The following is a 17,969-nucleotide window of genomic DNA, read 5'->3' on the forward strand; positions in this document are numbered from 1 at the left end:
AGCGCCTCCCTCCGGGGCTGGGCCAAGACCGGATGCGGCCCGCTGCTGCCAAGTTCCCCTCGCAGGCCCCTCCTGCACGGAGGGAGGGAGGGAGCCAGCGAGCGAGCGAAGGGCCGCCTGGCAGCCAACCGGCCTGCCGGCGCCAGGGAGCCTTTTACGCACCCAGATGCGCCCGGGCGCACGCGGGCCAGTCTCAGGCAGCGCAGGAAAGCACCGGCCCTCGGCCCCTTCTGGGGCATTAGTGGCTGGCCCTCTGCAGCGAGCTGCGACTGTACAGGGAGGCTCCATTTAGCCGGCCTGCCCTGTTGGGTCGGATCCAAGGAGTCCAGGGTTGAGGGGCAGCGCGGCTCTCTCGAGGTGGCGGTGCTCTGAACTCCCATCAACCCCAGTCGGGGCACAGGAGAGATGGGAGTTGTAGTGAAGCGGCCTCCCTCGGGGAGCAGGTAGTGGTAGTCAACCTGGCGCCCTCCAGATGTGCTGGACTCTGGCTCCCATCGGCACCGGCCAGCCAACTGGTCAGGCTGGCAAAGGCTGATAGGGAGCGTAACGGGCTCTCCCCGTGGCCGACCGAATGCGCGCAAAGAAGGGCGCCCGATTCTCATCACCGTCGCTCCCCGTCGGGTACACTGCCTTTGAACATGGATGTTCCATTTAGGCAACATGGCTCACTGGCATTCAGCCCAGCTCTCCTCCATGAATTTGCCGCCCCTATGCCCGATTAAGATTTCAAGGTGCAATTATGGTATTTCAGGACACGGCAGAGGGTTGGGGTGAGTGCATGTCCTGGCCGCGGTGCCATCCGAGAAAAAGCCCCAATGACTGACATGTGTCATTTATTTTAGACTTTTTCAAAGGGGGAGGGGGAGCCACTATAGGAATCCGCGGGGAAAGCTATTTTTCGTTGTTCAACGCTTCTCGTTGCCTTTTACAGACTCTTACAAAATGAAAGAGGAGCCGGCATACAAATGGAGCTCTTTCACATTGCCCTCTCCATTTGGCATAGTGCTGGGATTGTGAAGAAACGCGGGCTCCGAAAACCATGGCTACGGCACGCACTGGAGATTTTAATGAGCTGCTACTTTCTCGCCCCCCGCTCAGCTGGTGGCCGGGGAGGGCAGGCCGACCCTTCATTCTCACCCTGTGGCAGAATGGGGAACAAGTTCAGCGGGAGCAAAAGCTGCTGGAACAGGTTTAATTGCCTGTCTGGAGCTTCCAGCGACCATCCTTGGGGGCGGCCGCTCTGCGGACGGCGATGGCTCCCCACGTGGCCGGTGATGCCGCCTGGGCAAGATCCTGGGCCAGTTTATTCGGGACCCCAATCAGCAGAATGGCACTGCAGGGCTCGTGCATCATCATTTGAAGTGAGGTGACACACACTGCAGCCTCAGGAGAGGTAACCCTGAAGTAATTAAGTCCAGAGTTCTTACTGCACCACTGTCTTCAGGGCTACAGCATTTACAACAGAATCCTCTGCACATTTACTGAGAAGCAAATTCCACTGTGGCCCTAGTAACAATGCAATCCCAATAATATATTCAGAAGAAAATCATATTGAATTCAGATAGGCTTACTCCCCAGTAAGCAGGTTTAGGACCATGGACACAACTGAACTCTTTAAAATGTGTCCCTACTTAAGCAGGGAGGTGTTTTAATTTAAAATAAAAAAAACCTTTAAAACACTACCAGTAGCAAGCATTTTCTCAAGAGGCCTTGGGGCGGGGGAGGTTTGCCACATCAAAGGACCCTCTTCTAAGAAAGACGCTAATCACAACATATGTGCTTTTTTTCTTAAAAAAATGTTTAGGGGTACTCTCATTTTGACTCAAGAAAATCACCATTTTATAGTTCAAATAGGGAAAAATAAATACAGTAAATGGACAAAAGTACAAAGATTCACAAAATGTTTAGGGGTATGCGTACCCCCAGAAAAAAAGCACTGTGTGCATTTATCTAAAAACTAAAGTATGCATGCATCTTGTTTTGGAAACAATTGTTTTTACAAACATTGCAAAAACAAACTAAAGATTAATTTGTTTGACTGAAACCCACATGCTTAATCAACTAAGATTTCTTTAATGGGCCACAGTCTTAATATTCATGTTGTAATGTTCTGGATGTTTTCATCAATTATGACAGGGGCAGCCTGAGGTGAAACAGGAAGGTGGCACCCTGTGCAGGGACTGCACACTGCCCCTTGCCAAAGCCTTGCATGGCCAAACCCTTGCTCACTGGGATGGCGCTGCTTCTGCTGCTTTGGACGATGCCTGAGAGATTGTGCAAGGCCTCTGGGAGAACTTGCAGGGCTCTCATGAGATCTTGCTGGAAGCAACCACCGCGATGGGGGGGCAGTGGGGTGTGTGCCCCTTAGGTTATTATTATTTATTAAATTTGGATACTGCCCTTCATCTGCATATCTTGGGGTGGTTCACAGCATAAAAATACAAAATACAAAATACATAAGAAAACAAAACAAATAACCCCATTCCCCCCCCCCCAACACATTTAAAAGGGTATAGGATGTTAATCAGCCCAAAGCCTGGTCGAAGAGGAATGTTTTTGCCTGTTGCCTAAAGGTGTCTAATGGAAGGCGCTAGCTGAACTTTCCTAGGGAGAGCTTTCCACAAACTGGAAGCCACTGCAGAAAAGGCCTGTTTTCTGTTACCACCCTCCATACCTCTTGTGGGAGAGGCACACAAAGGGCCTCAGGTTATGATGGCAAGGTCCGGGTAGGTTCATATGGGCTGAGGCGGTCCTTGAGGTGTTGCAGTCCTGAGCCACTTAAGGCTTTATAGGTCCAAACCAGCACTTTTAATTGGGCCCAAAAAATAATCAGCAGCCGGGTCAGGATTGGTGAGATACGTTTCTGAACCATCTTCAGAGGCCGTCCTAAGCACAATGTGTTGCAGTAATCTATCCTTGAGATTACCAGAGCATAGAAAGAAATTAGGCTATCCCTGTCCAGATAAGGGTGCAGCTGGGCCACCAGCCCAAGATGATGGAAGGCACTCTGGGCCACTGAGGCCACCTGAGCCTCAAGTGACAGCAAAGGACCCAGAAGTACCACCAAGCTACATATCTGCTCCTTCAGAGGGACTGTAACCCCATCAACAGCAGGCAACCCCCCTTCCGTACAGGCCAGGCCAGGGAACCGCCCACTAACAGTGCCTCAGTTTTACCTGGCTGCGTCTGTCTGCCTCAAGGACAGTCTGGTCCTGAATTATGGTATCTTTAATTCTCACCTTTTGATTTATCCTCCAGTTCATCTCTGTGATTATAGTCTTGTGAGATATGCTCTTGCATTATGCAAAGTGGAGAAATGGCTCTTCATTCATGGCCCAGAATCTTGAGTTTTGCCCTTCTGGAAAGGTGGAGGCAAAGCTCAGCCTTTGCCTGACTGAGGGGAAAAGCGGGTGCAACGCTTGCTAGGAAACACGTGAATTTATAAGGAAACAACATAGGCCTCTTGTTTCAGAAATGCTATCTTTACGCAGAGGCAAATCCAGGCACATAGATCTGATCAACAGACTCAAAACTCAGATGAGAATTTATTTGTAGCCAACAGGTGATAATAAATCAATGGGTGGCAGGTGTTTCCTTAGAAGATTAAAATATTAAACAGTTTAAAAATAAATATACCTCCAAGTGGTATATCACACACAGACACACAATCACTTAATTTAATAATAAAAAAACACCCAAGAAAAATAAAACAAAAGCATAACAACATGTACTGTAAAAACATTTAAAACAAAACTTCAAGCACACAAAATGGGATTTAAGCGCACAAAACTCTGATTTTATGGCAGAGGTGAGGGCATTTTGTGGTATAGGAGCAGCAGCAGAAAACGCCTGTTTTTGGGGCCCTGCCCTATGAAATTCTGTAGGGTTTGGTGCTGCAGCTAGAATTTCCCCAAATGACCTAAGTGATCTTACAAGCCTGTGCAGGGGCAGGTGGTCATCCAGGTAACCCGGCTCCAAGTTGTTCAGAGCTTTTTATACATTTACTGGACATGGCTGCTCATCATCTGCATTATCTAGCCCTGTTATTTACAAATGTAACACTGTTCCATAACTTAATGTAAGCCACATCATGGGTTCCCCTGCTTTCATATATGCCATCTGCCAGCAGTGCCCTTACATCAGTTCAGACCATTAGATCAATATTGTCAGCACCTCTCCAGGGTTTCAGATAGGGAGTCTTTTTAAGTTCTACTTGGGAGATGCTGGAGAGAGAACTTGAAGCTTTCTCCATGCAAAGCAGATGCTCTAGCACTGAGCCACAACCCTTTTCCGTTTGTCCCTCCCGCAGAGGATAAGCCTACAGAAAATAATAAAGGACTGAATCTGACATTAGAAATGGCAGTGCCCAAAAACAAGCAGAACATTTCAAGCACTGGGACATTCTGTTTCTGATCTTTAAGATGGTCATCCATGAACTTCAGAGTGAAACTTCAGTAAGAAACTGCCAGGATGGTAACTTACCAAAAAGTTTGGTACTATTCATTAGGGTCCGAATGGAGGCAATAGGTTCTTGCCCTGCTATAGGGCAATGCAAAGATGGTTGTGTTGCCACCAACACTTGTCATAAAAGGTTTGTGTGCTTATTTTGCACACATTGCTAAGCAAACGGTCTGAGATTGTGCTTTTTGAATTTTATTGCCATTTAACTCCAGCATTTACATTTCGCACCCTTTAAATCCATGTGCAGTATATGCATGCCTGCCAACTGAGATTCACACTGCATGTAGCTGATGCAGTGGACCCTAGTATTACAAATGTTTATGCCATAATAAATTTAAGGTACTGTACTACAAGCCTCTTTTTAATCTTTTGTTAAACACAACATTTATCCTCCTCAAACAAGGTACAGTGGTAACTCGGGTTACGTACTTAATTCGTTCCGGAGGTCCGTACTTAACCTGAAACTGTCCTTAACCTGAAGCATCACTTTAGCTAATGGGGCCTCCTGCTGCTGCCACACCACCGAAGCACAATTTCTGTTCTCATCCTGAAGCAAAGTTCTTAACCTGAAGCACTATTTCTGGGTTAGCGGAGTATGTAACCTGAAGCGTATGTAACCCAAGGTACCACTGTATATGAGGAGTGCTGTGATGCACGTGTATCATTATGCAAAAATTTAAAATGAAATCATGCCTTTTTCTTCAGAACTACTCGTTTATTCACAAGCAAATTCATGCAGATTAACTAGCTACCATCCAAGACACATTTACCTGGGAGTTCCAACTAAGTGACATCTATCCATGTTATAGTGACTAACACAACAGCTAATCAATTCTTATCATGTATTGTTTCTTATTTTTTATTTATTAATAAACCAAATATCAAGAACTTACTGTTGAAAGCAGCATAAGGTTGGGCATTATCTGTGAACTTGTTCCAAAACATTGCAAAAAAATACCTATTTTCCCATAAACCTGAGGCTGGTTTATATGTACCCTTTTGTAATAAATTAGCTGAATAATGGTCAGTATAGACCAAATCTCAATCAATTCAGATATAGAAGGATATACGCTCCCCCCCCCCCATTTTTAGCTAGTATAATAACCACCACCACCACCACCACCACCTTGCTTCCATCAAGGTTGAACACTATTTATTTATCATTTTCCAGAATAATATATTTTAGATATCCAAGCAAAAATTCTTAAGGTTCCAAGGGGATATGATATCTTAACATGTAAAAAGATATAAGCCTGAACAGATTTCCAGAATAATTCTATTTGAGAATTCCAAACGATATGCATGTAATTTGCTTTATTTAATCCAAATCTTCAACACTTATCCAATCCTAATTATACACTAAATTCAATTTATAAGGCATTAAATACCATTGATAAAGGGTTTAAAAACAGTTCTTTAGGTCTGCTGAAAATTTATGAGAATGGAAGTTGTCCCAAATCCTGCTCCGTTTAGTGTGTTGCAACACACTTCATGCCATCATCTCAGTAGTCCTTACAACAACTGGGCGGAGTGGGCTACCATCACCACCTTCATTCCTTTGCCATGCTGCAAACAGGAGGGCCACAGCTGAGAGCAGATTACCTGAGATCACCTGACAGAGGTGAAGTGTCAAGAACTTCCTGGTTTCCAGCTCAGCCTCTGCCTGCACACAGACGCTCTTCCTTTCCAGGGGGGCATTGAGGGGGAGTTTTATGGGGGAGGAATCACTCCTCTCCTCCAAACTGACACCAGATGATCCGTAGAAGACAGAACTTGCCCTATGGACCTCTAAGAGCACATTGTGCCTCTGAGGCTTCCCTGGAAAACAACACATTCAGTTTGGGAGGTGGGATTCTCTCTCACAGCCCAATACCCCCCCCCCACCACGCCAGGCTGTCTGGTGCCCCTGGATTATGGGGTGCAGCGCCTGTTAAAAAGAGCGCGCGAAAAACCTCTTTGCAGATTGCCAGTTCTCTCGTTCACTCGGCCCAGGAAGAGATAAGAAATACAGGAGATCCCCCCCCCCCAATGCAGCTTCCACTTCCTGGCGGCTTCTGGGTCTCTCTGCCAGCCCGGCTGCCAGCCCCTCATCTCTCCCCAGTCCGCCCTCCTTGGCCTCTCTCTCCGCCCTCCCCAAGGCAGATGCTGCCAGGGACCCCGCCACCTCTCCAGGACCCTTGCAGAGCGCAGGCTGCCCTTTTCTCCAGCCCCCTCCGCCGCCCCCCACCCCAGCCCTACACTCACGTGTACGTCCCCATGCACACGCGCAGCCTGCAGCGCCTGCGTGCTTGGGCGCACTCGTGACCCGCCAGCATCCTTCGCCAACATGCGCGCCGGGAAGGACCGGCCGCGGTCCTGCGCGGAGGGCGCCCCAAGCGCGGCTCTCCCGCGCCGCCGCCTCCCCCCCCCCCGCCCCAGTGTTTACGTTCCGGGGGCTGCCATGACGCCTGCGCGCGCCCTCCCCCTTCCTGCGCGCCCCTCCCTCCCTCCCTCCCTCCCAGTATTCTCAATGCTGGGAAATGATTGTTGAAGGACTTTTTGCATAAGAAATACACACAACAAAAAACACAACAACAACCCCAAAGCGCCCCCCCTTCACCGTCGACCGCCTCGCCTGCTGGGGCTGCCGCTTGCGCAGCTCCAGTGCTTCCTCTGCCCCCCCCCGCTGCTAAAACACACCCACCCACCCCAGAAGTGCAGATTGCAAAATTTGCAAAAGGGGGAGGGAGAGGGGAAAAACTTTGCAGAGACCCGGATGGCCTTCTGGAGGGGTGGGGGGGCTGGCTGCGGGTTTGTTTCTAGAGGCGCTCGGAGGTGGGGGGATCCCCCCCTCCCAGGGTTTCCCCTTCTCTTTCGTTTTGCAAACCTTGTGTGTGTTTTGGGCCAACCCCCCCGGCAGGAAGAGCCCCGGCCGAACCTTTGCAGCAGGACCCAAAGGAGGAACTGTTGACAATTAAGAGATGAAACTCTTCAAAAGATGGAGGCAGAGAAAGACTCTGGAAGAAGATTGGTGTGTAGTGATATGTTGTTATTATTATGGTGGCGGTGGTGGTTTGGGGAGCAGGTTGCGTTGGGGGGCGGAGAGGGGGGGTTGTTTTCAAGCGATTTTGCGGAGATGGTTTGTACGTGGAGAGCGAGAGGCTGTTTGCAGGGCGGAGGGGAGCTGCTGGCGTCTGTGTTTGGGGCTTTAAACCCCGGGCATTGTTGCTGGCTGTGTTTTAAAGTGTGCTTTGCAGGAAAACGGCGGCACCTCTCAAGTGTGATGGGGGGCACAGCTGGTGCATTGCATCTCCCCCCCATCTCCTCCTGCGCCCCCTCGATCATGCGAGCAAAGGAGAAGAGCCCAGGAAGCTCCTCTTGCAAGTTGGGCTCAAACACGCTTTGGGGGTTGTTGCTGACCCCGTAGCCCAGCCAGCGTGTTTGTTGCTGTGTTTGCCTCTCTTTAAAAAAATGGGGGGGGTTTAACTCCTTCCTGGCCCCCTTTCCCCCAAACCTTGACTGAAAACACTCCTGCCCCTCACCCCACTCTCAGCGTTGGTTTGTTTTGTTTTAATGCACTGAATGCCACGCTAGGTTTTGAAGAAACGGGGGTGTATTGTCGGGGGTTTGCAAAAGTCGGGGGGGGGGCTCTAGCCCATAAATCCCATGTTACATAATGCAATGTGTTTTTTAAGAGGCTGGCTTCCGGTGTGACTAGGGAAACAGTTGGATTATGTAAATGTGTGCCCGGGCTTGCCTGTTTTGCGTTTCTTCCTGCGAAAGAGTTGCTGGTTTTTCGTTTCCAACGTACGGGCAAGAAAACCCCGCCATCGTGGGAGGAGCGGGCAGCCTAATAAACTCACCCCCACATGGCTGGTTTTCCTTGTTGCTCGTTTGAATGTGCAGTTTGCTTCTGCGCCCCCCGCTTGCCTTGCCGGGTGAGATTTGCCCACCTGGCCCTTCATGACCTGACGTCTCAGCCCAGCCCTGGCCACGGGGAGAGTCAGCAGGCCTTCAGGCTGGACTACCGACTTGCAACATTCACGACTGAGTACCGTTCACACGCACACGCGTCCCCTGTTAATTTAGGGTTAGGAATCCTCAATCGGGGTTGAGGGGTAGACCGCGCTCCAGTTGCAGAATACATTTTGGTTGCATTTTGGAAACTAGGCTGTGAAAACTGGGCTGTCCCCGTCCCCATGAGCAATGCGCTGCAAAAGCCACCTTCTGCCTTGCACGCTGCAAGCCCTCGGGGCCCATCCTTTCCCCTCCACGCTGACTTGCGCGTAGGACCTTATTTTGGTATATTCATTTTTGTGTCTACGTGTGGCTCTTTTCCTGCAACGACCGAACTTCTGGTCTGTCTGCCCAGAGCGCACACAAGAGAGTATGTTTCGCTCCCGGCCGCCCTTCAAACGAAGCGCTACCTCTACACGTTTTGCACGTGTGTGCATCGACGCACACGTGTATGTGTTCTCACCACCACCACCACCACCTTCCCCGTCCTGCAGCGATCGATCGGCAGGAGGCTGTACGACGAGGACGAGGACCTCTCCGACGTGGAGGAGATCGTCAGCATCCGCGGCTTCAACCTGGAGGAGAAACTGAGGAGCAAAATGTACCGCGGAGACTTCGTGCGACCCATGGAGGGGAAAGGTAACCCGGGGCGCCTCTCCGAGGCCTGGGCCCCAGCGCCGGCTTGGGAGACCTGGGCGCGCCCGCCTGTGCGCGTCGGGGGGCGGGGAAGGGGTTTCCCTACCTGCCTGGCGGAAACCCCCGACGGCTTCTTGGCCCACGTGCAAATTGCCTGGTGAAGTTCGTATTTCCCGCCAGCATCCCCTATTCTAGGGGATCCGGTGACGAGGAGCAAGAGGGGAGGAGGAGAGCGGGCTGGGAGAAGAAGAGGCAACGGCTGGGTGACTCACGCCAGGGGAGCCCGGCCGGGAAGCGAACCTGCCGCAGACGTGCGCTTCGCGGGGCGCGCGTCCCTTGACATGCCGATGGCAGCTTGGAAAGGCAGGGCATGGAAATGAATAGAGATAGGTTTTTTAAAGGAAGTGAAATGATTTTGCACCACCGATTTCTACCCCAGCCGCAGCCTCCCCGCCCGGATATGTCCACAGCGGATGGCGGAGTTGACCTGGCCTGCCTTGACGCCCCTGTTGCAGTGGAAGCAGCAAGGCTCTTGCACCCAGCCTGCTCCCTCCTGCCTGTCGGGGGACCTTGGGCCTCCCAGGTGCACGTTCCTCTTCAATTCGGAGGTCTTGTGCACGCTTCCTGAACGGGTTTGGACGATGCTGGTAGCAACTAGTTTCTTCCCCCCAGTAGGTTGCAGGATTGGCCTTGGTGTTAAGGCTTGGGGTACCTGTTTGGGTTAAGTGTTATGCAAGCAACTTAAGGTCCAGTTCTTACTTCTTTATATAATTTTTTGCCACTCTCCCAAGCAATCCACTTGTATGTCTTCCTTTGTGAATCTTTTTTCCTCTTTTCATGGAATGGCTCCTACAATGTAAGGCCCATTTAAATCAGTTATTATAATATGTAAATCTATATGTAAAAAAAAATAATTATAGTGTTTTTCAGTGGAATTTTTTTGTTTCATAAGTTCATCAGTACAGTAACATGGAATGGGTGCCAATTCCAAATTCCCCGCTTTTCCATTTTAGAATATTCAACAATAAATATAAATCACACTCCAGTATAGTTTTCGGTGACTTTCCTCCCTGCTCTTCTGCAGTTTCTTATTTTTCTATCAAATTCTTACTGCATATCTTAATTTATCCGTTTTTTATCCATATATCCTTTCTAATTCCCTTAGTATATTTACTGCTCGTTTATATCATTCCTTCTAATGTTTTCAGTTGTTTACAGTTTGTTTTCATATATTCAATAAATTCCCCCCATTTTGCTACAAAGAGTTTATCATCCTGTTCTCTTAATCTTCTGGTAAGTTTAATCATCTCTGCATATTCCATCAATTTTAGTTGCCAGTCATCTCTTTTTGGGGTCAGTTCCTCTTTCCAGTTTTGTGCATATATCATTCGGGCAGCCATGGTAGCATACATAAATAGATTTTTCTGATCTTTCGGCACCAAGAATACCTAAAAGGAAAGCTGCTGGTTTTCAAACAAAAGTTATTTTAAGCATTTTTTTCAATTCATTATAAATAATTTCCCAGAAGGCTTTTGCCACCTTACAGGACCACCACACGTGAAAAAAGTACTCTCTCTCTCTTTACATTTCCAACATACCAGTATATTGGATTTAGACTTACACGTTTTTTCCAACTTGGTAAGTGTCAAATACCATCTATACATCATCTTCATGTAGTCTTCTTTTAACGTGTAGCATGCTGTAAATTTTAAATCTCCTTTCCAAAGTCTTTCCCACGCTGCCATATCAATATTATAGTCTATATCCGTTGCCTAGTGTATCATTGATGATTTAACCATTTCAACCTTTGTTTCCCATTCTAATAATAATTTATACATTTTAGACATTACCTTTTGGCTTTTCTTTAGCAGGTCTTTTTCTAATTGTGAGGTTTGAGTTGTAAAGCCAATTTTTTAATTAATCTTAAAAGTCTCATTTAGTTGATGATATTGTAGCCAATTTGTTAAGAATCCACTTATTTCTTTAAAAAAAAGTTAGTTTACTCTCCCCTTCCTTCTCTATTAACAACTCCCTATAAGTTACCCAGTCCTCTTCCATGTTCTTTTCCCCCCACCGCTATGGCTTCTACTGGTGAAAGCCCCATTGGTGTTTTCTTTTCCAGCAAGTTTTTATATTTATCCCATACTTTGTATAGATGTTTTCTAATTATATGTTGGTGAAACTTTCATGGATTCCAGTTTTCCCATGCCACAAATATGCATACCAGCAAAATTTATTATCATGTCCTTCAAGATCCAAAATCTGCAAGTTCTTCAATAAAAACCACTCCTTTAACCAGCAAAGACAGAATGCCTCATATTATAGTCTTAAGTCTGTTCTGGAGAAGCCACCTTTCTTTCACATCAATCAATTTTTTTTGAGCCCTATCTGAAAAAAATGGCTTCAAATAGTGCTTTGTTGGCAATAGATGCACCAGAGGAAAACCCCTGGGCAAGGTTCACACATAACGCTAGTTTAATAAGCTGATAGGATGGATAAATAAATAAATAAAAATAAAATAAAAGCATTATGTGTGAACCAGCCTAACCTACCTCACAGGGTGGTTGTGAGGATACAATGGAGGGGGAAGAACTGTCTTCAGCTTGGAAGGAAAGTGGAAGGTGTAGTCAACAAGGCCCCATCTGCACTAAACATTTAAAGCAGTATCATATTATTTTAAACCAGTGCTTTTTTGGCAGGACGCATACAGTGGTACTTCAGGTTACATACGCTTCAGGTTACATACTCTTCAGGTTACAGACTCCGCTAACCCATAAATAATGCTTCAGGTTAAGAACTTTGCTTCAGGATAAGAACAAAAATCTTGCACTGGCGGTGTGGCAGCAGCAGGAGGCCCCATTAGCTAAAGTGGTGCTTCAGGTTAAGAACAGTTTCAGGTTAAGAACGGACCTCTGGAACGAATTAAGTACTCAACCTGAGGTACCACTGTACTCCTAAACATTTTGTGAATCTTAAGTTTGGCCTCATTGAGGGGTTGTATTTTAATATAAGTAGGAAAATGAGAGTATGCCTAAACGTGTTTTTAGAAAACGTGTTTTAGAGTTAAGCCACTCTAGGAACTGAAGCTCTGCGAGGGGAACTCTTAGCACCCTTACTAAACTATACTTCCCAGGATCCATGGGGGTGTGTGGAAGTGCAGCCTGTTAAAAAGTGATGTCATAGCGCTTTAACGGTATTGTGCAGATAGGGCCCAAGTTGTCTTCATGCTTTGGTTGTTGACTTCCTGGAAGCCTTTTGGAAACTGGGCTAGATGGGTCTTTTGTTGCTCTCTCATGCCTTTTCCCCTCTCTCGTATTTTTCCTCCAACCAGATTTCACTTTTGAGTATGTGCAGCGAGAAGCACTTAGAGTCCCCCTCATCTTCCGAAGTAAGGATGGACTGGGAATTAAGTAAGACAGTACTTCTAATGTTTAACAATAGACCTCTGTTTCAATTGGATGCGTAGCTTGCCCCGTCTCAAGGGCCTGGGGTGGGGAATAAAGGCCGCCGGTGGCCTTTCTGAATGAAACATGCACACAAGGGCCGGCTTTTGGGGGATATGCAAAGGAAGCAAATCCCGAAATAGAGGGGCTGGCTACGTTTCGGAGTTTGCCTCCTTTGGAGAGTCTGCAAAACCTGAGTCTGGTCTTCCAGAAGCAAGGCAGAGAAGAGTTTTTCAGATGGTGTGGCATCCCTTTTTAAAGTACCGTATTTTTCACTCTATAGGACGCCCTTTTCCCCTTCAAAAATGAAGGGGAAATGTGTGTGCGTCCTATGGAGCGAAGACGCCATAGCCCCGCGACCCTCTCCCGGCTGGAGAGGTGATGCGCGGCTATGGCTCTCCGCTGCGCCTTTCCGCTGCTCCCTGACCTGCTCTTTGGGGCTGGTGGTGGTCTTCCCCCCGCCAGCCCCAAAGAGCAGGTCGAAAGGAACCTGAAGCCTGGAGAGCGAGAGGGGTCAGTGCACACCGACCCCTCTCGCTCTCCAGGCTTCCAAGGTAGCCGCCTGAACGCACCTTAAACGGCACCTTGTTTTAGAGCAGGAAAACAAGAGGGGGAAAGTTCTCCCCCCCTCTGCGCAGCGCCTCCTGCCGCTTCGCTGAAGGGGCGCTGGGCTGAGAGGGGGAGAATTTTTTTTTCTTGCTCTCCCCCCTCTAAAACAAAGTGCATCCTATTGTCCGGTGCGTCCTATGGTGCGAAAAATACGGTACCTCTTCTCTTGCCTTGGGAACACTTTCATTCTCATGAAATGGAATTGCCCTCAAGGTGTCATCAGACTTGAGCTCCCATTAGCACAACCCAACATTGGCAGTGGACAGGGAAGACAGGAGCTGTTCTTCCAACAAGAGCTGGAGGTTCATGGGTCCCCCTTACTAAGCAAATAACCGCTGCTGACCTCATAAGCCTAGAGGTAGTGGCTGAAGTGTCTGAGCTGTGAACAAGGAAGTCTTAACATTCAAATCCTGGTTGTGCCATCCGTAAAGTAGGTGGGCTACTCAAAACTTGGCCCCCAAATCTTCAGTCTAATATGGGGGAAACCAGTGCTGACCTACTTAACAGGTCTGCAGTAGGAGAACTAAGTGTCTGTAACATCCTTCAAATGCTCTAAAAAGGGGTGACATGTATACACAATATTATTATGAGTTGGGGGGGGGGGTTGAATCCACCATTAGCTTTTTGTGACAAATCCCAGCCACCAGGTCGTTCTTCTCATCCCTGAAATGGCTACGTTTAAAATGGACAAAACACATTTTTACAACCCTGGGTTGGCCTGTGGAACTCACTGCCACAGGTCCAGTGAGGTCCAGTAGCCTAAACTGGCTTTTGAGAAAAGAAAACATTAATAAATGGACCGTCAATCTGCAACCCCAATACCCAGAAGCGTAGCTCCCATGCTCAGAGATTATATATCTGCCTGAGCATCTGATCTGAAGAATTAAGAAGCAAGGAGGGGGATCTTAATGCCCTCATTGGGAGCTTTTGTGTGGCATGTAGCCAGCCATGGTCAGAAGGCAGGTTGCAGCGCTGAGGGAGAGTGGGGCAGCCCAAGATGGCAGTTCTTGTGTAAATTTCCTCTTGTCTGTGTTTACCTCCCTGAATTCAAATTGATCCCCTCCTTCCTTTGCTGATTTCAGGATGCCGGACCCAGATTTCACTGTACGAGATGTCAAGCTGCTAGTTGGTGAGTTTGGTTTAGATACGCCGCTTTTCTAAGGGGGTTTGGGAGACAGAAAGAGAAATTACCTCTGTTGAAGACTGTGTCCAAAAGTATTCAGATGCCCACATATTCCTTGTATAAACTGTACAAAAATGACTAGTTCACACAACCGTATTTGCCTGGTGTACCCACAAATAACCTATGTGACTCCGTTGTCTACCTGTCCCTACCTGTGTTAAATTAAGCCTCCATATTCAAAGGTAGTGTATCTGAGTATTAGATTCTGGAGACACAACTATAGTTGCTTTCATGCCTTTCTTGTGGGCTTCCTGGAAATACTTGGCTTGATCCTCAGGTCACATCAGCATTCTTGTTGTGCCACATAATAGCCTGAAAGGGTTTGGGGTGAGAAGGATAATATCTCTTTCTGTTACGAAAGTTTTCCTGTAGTGTCACCTGGCGCAAACTTTTATTTACTGTGGGCGACCGGAGTCATGGCTGCTCACAAGCCTGTTGTCCCTACCATGGCATTTCCCCACTAGGCCACATTGCCTGGGGCAGATGGGCGTTGTCCAAAACACCCAGAGGACACCAGGTTGGTGAAGACAGATTGAAGCAGCAGGTACAGCTATTTTGTTAAGGATAATGGCGGTCCATTTGCAGGACAACACAGAGACCCAAAGGCAGCTATGTCCTAGAACTCTGCGGTGCCCAGGGTCTCTGCCTAATACATACAGAATAAGGATTTTATTGATCCAAATGAAAGTCAAACACTTGCTTGTTAGCCACGACATTAAGTGTTTTTTCCTAGGCCAGAAATAAGATGCCCGCCACTTAGCTAGAGGGCACATGTAATCTGACAGTTTTTTCATACTGTAAGGAGGTGAGTTCTTCCCAGGTGGGGTTGGTGTCAGATGGGGATCTGTTGTTGAGCCGCTGTTTTGTTCACGTGTGTGTCTTTTCTTTTAAATATATAGCATTGCACTGTAAACTTCTTAAATGTACGAAGGCCTTGCTGGATTCATTATGCAGAAAGTTGCTAAAAGAAGTTGAAAGGACATGTTGAACACTAATCTGTATAAATGATGCAAATTTGTATACATATGCAGAATTGTACATAAGTTATTCTTCTGCTAGCCATGTAGATACACAGAAGCCTTACCGCAGAGTACAGTCATACCTTGGGTTACAGACGCTTTAGGTTGCGCGTTTTTGGGTTACGGATGCTCCGAAACCCGGAAGTACCAGAACGGGTTAATTCCGGGTTTTGGCGCATGTGCAGAACCACTAAATCGCGCTATGCGTAGAAGTGCCGAATTGCAACCCACGCGTGCGCAGACGCTGCAGGTTGTGGGCGCTGCGGGTTGCGAATGTGCCTCCCACACAGATCAATTTCGCAACCCGAGCATCCATTGTACTTCTTCTTTCTTGCCAGCTTAGGCTTCTGGATATTGGCAGATACCATCCAGATACTTTAAAGCCTATCTGTTTAACCATGCGGGCTGAAAACTTGCTTTGAAAACGAAACATTCCTGAAAGATAGAAAGCTGAGATCCAGTGTTACGTTTTGCACTTGGCTGCTGTAAGCACAGTTATGTATCACAGCATAATGTCGCTAGTGCTGTTGCATTGTGGGAGCATATCCCAAGATGCTGTGCTTGTGCTGGGAGAAGAGTGGCTTTATGGAACAGACTCCCCCGGAAGGTTGTGGACTCTCCTTCCTTGGCGGTTTTAAAGCAAAGTTTAGATGGCCATTGGTCAGGGATGCTTTAGCTGAGATTCCTGCAATTGCAGGGGGTTGGACTAGATGACCCTCAGAGACCTCCCCAACTTTCATCCTATGATTCTATGGTTTATGTAAGTTGAGTTTCTCTTGAACTAGGTTAAACCTGGGACAAGAGCAGCAGGGAATGGCTGGCTTGATTTTGCTTGCTGTAGTGCCCCCACTGCTAGTGGTGAAAGGGTAGCATTGCAGCTTCTGGCCTGGCAGACGTTAGATCACAAATGGAGCCGATAGGCTCCCATCTGGCTCTCTAAAGGTCCTGATCCTCGCCTGCCTCCTTAGTGTCCAAGCTGTTGCACTATCTGCTTGCTTGCAGGACAAGTGTCTCTGGCAGAGAATGGCTGACAACATTTGTACATGGCAAATGAGGACCTTTTGGGACCCTCAGCAGCAGGTGTGGGGCACACAGATATGTGCTTGGCACTCTGCGAAATGTGGCCCCTGTCAGTGCCCATTTTTAGTGTTAGGACAGAGGTTTTGTGTGTGTGTTAAGATTGCATCTAATCCATCAGCCTGAGCCAACATGATAAATGTAGACGTGGCATACTTTTTAACAACAAAGCAAAGTGAAATAGAACAAAATCCTTAGCACAGGACCTCTGGGTGGGATGCAAGTGTTTCAATTCCTCGTGCCACTCTTTTTTGCAGAGAAAAATGCTTGCATTACTTCCTTTTAGCCTCACAACAACCCTGTAGGGCGGGTCTGGGTGAGAGGGAGAGTGAGCTTGAAGATCTGAGCTAGCTGCAGCCCTTTGAAGGATGCCTTAATGACTGTGAGGTCTTGTGTGTGTGGTCTCTCTTTCTTGCTTTTAGGATCAAGTTTATTAGCTAGAAGTCTTTCCATCTCTGGGCCACAGCAAGGAGTTAATGGCACCACTTGAATTTAACAAGCTAGAGTAATTGTCTCTTTCCTTTTAAAGGGAAGTTTTAACGGTTTTCTCTCGTCTTTGGGGGGGGGGGAAGATGCCCACTCCTTTTTCCTTTCCTCTCCCCTGATGCCACAATCAGAGCCCTGGCAAGCTTCTCTTGCCATTGTGAGCCTGGTCCACCTGCCTGATGTGCAGGGAGCTGTGAAGCCTTAGGGAAAAGCTGGCTGCTGAATCATTTTCTAAACCTAGTAACTAGGATTTCAGCTTTTTGCCCTGCAAAGTCTTTCCTGTGTGAACTGCTCTGTGGGCCCTTGTTCTGTGTGTCTGAATTCTGGGGCTTTTTTCATGGAGGAGGAGCCTTGCTTACTGCTGAAATACAGTGGTACCTTGGGTTACAGGTGTTTCAGGTTACAGACGCTTCAGGTTACACACTCTGCTAACCCAGAAATAGTATCTCGGGTTAAGAACTTTGCTTCAGGATGAAAACAGAAATCGCACGGCATTAGCTAAAGTGGTGCTTCAGGTTAAGAACAGTTTCAGGTTAAGAACGGACCTCCAGAACGAATTAAGTTCTTAACCCGAGGTACCACTGTAATGGAAGTGGATTCTCCTTGGATAACTTGCTTATTATTGCTCCCGTTGTGGTTTTCAGTCCCATCAGGAAATGCTTTCCATGTCGATTTGGCTGCAGAACCCCAGAGCATTTGACCCCTTGAACTGCAGTGAATTCTGGGGGTGTGGGGAGAAGACACTGCTTAAGAGTTATCAGGTCATGCTGTTGCCCCATTTCTGAGAGAGAGCAGGACCTGGGATACACTACCCCCCTCCCCAAAATGGGTTGGCCTTGTGAGCCTCAGGCTTGCATTCTGTCTCCTCCTGTTCCTCCTCTTGCTTTCAGAGGTGGAATGCCTCCTTTCCTGAGCTACTGCCAAAGCATGGTTTGCAGTTTCCTCCAAACCCAGTAGTTTGCACAAACTGCACTTAACTTGAGAAATGGGACCAGCAAATGTTTCCGCAGGCTGCTCTCCCCCTGAGCAGCACATTCCTCAAACTGAAGAACTGAATCA

At 47.7% G+C, this 17,969-nt stretch overlaps 2 protein-coding genes and 1 long non-coding RNA gene across 8 annotated transcripts in view; 1 reads left to right on the forward strand and 2 right to left on the reverse strand.

Annotated features, from left to right (window-relative positions):
- Window positions 1–6,871, reverse strand: part of LOC308465416 — a 28,347-nt gene extending 21,476 nt beyond the window's left edge. The window contains exons 1-2 of one of the 2 annotated variants that reach the window (XR_013980411.1): window positions 6,706–6,871; window positions 5,064–6,279 (exon numbers count right to left, since the gene is read on the reverse strand). This is a non-coding gene — a long non-coding RNA (uncharacterized lncRNA). Of the gene's footprint in view, window positions 1–3,526; window positions 6,280–6,705 lie in introns of those variants that run through there. The other variant, XR_013980412.1, reaches the window with a different exon arrangement.
- Window positions 1–17,969, reverse strand: part of LOC308465401 (uncharacterized protein) — a 321,144-nt gene that overhangs the window by 198,666 nt on the left and 104,509 nt on the right. The window lies entirely within an intron of this gene.
- The window catches only part of KDM2B (lysine demethylase 2B), an 88,858-nt gene continuing 78,072 nt past the window's right edge, over window positions 7,184–17,969 (forward strand). Inside the window, exons 1-4 of one of the 4 annotated variants that reach the window (XM_080985059.1) lie at window positions 7,184–7,471; window positions 8,952–9,096; window positions 12,425–12,503; window positions 14,228–14,274. In XM_080985059.1, the coding sequence (XP_080841185.1) occupies window positions 7,439–7,471; window positions 8,952–9,096; window positions 12,425–12,503; window positions 14,228–14,274 (304 nt within the window). In that variant the 5' untranslated portion in view covers window positions 7,184–7,438. Of the gene's footprint in view, window positions 7,472–8,951; window positions 9,097–9,915; window positions 9,950–12,424; window positions 12,504–14,227; window positions 14,275–17,969 lie in introns of those variants that run through there. The other 3 variants (XM_080985058.1, XM_080985061.1, XM_080985060.1) reach the window with 3 other exon arrangements.

Source organism: Podarcis pityusensis (assembly GCF_964106645.2).
Source record: "Podarcis pityusensis genome assembly, chromosome: 16".
NCBI classification, from domain to species: domain Eukaryota; kingdom Metazoa; phylum Chordata; class Lepidosauria; order Squamata; family Lacertidae; genus Podarcis; species Podarcis pityusensis.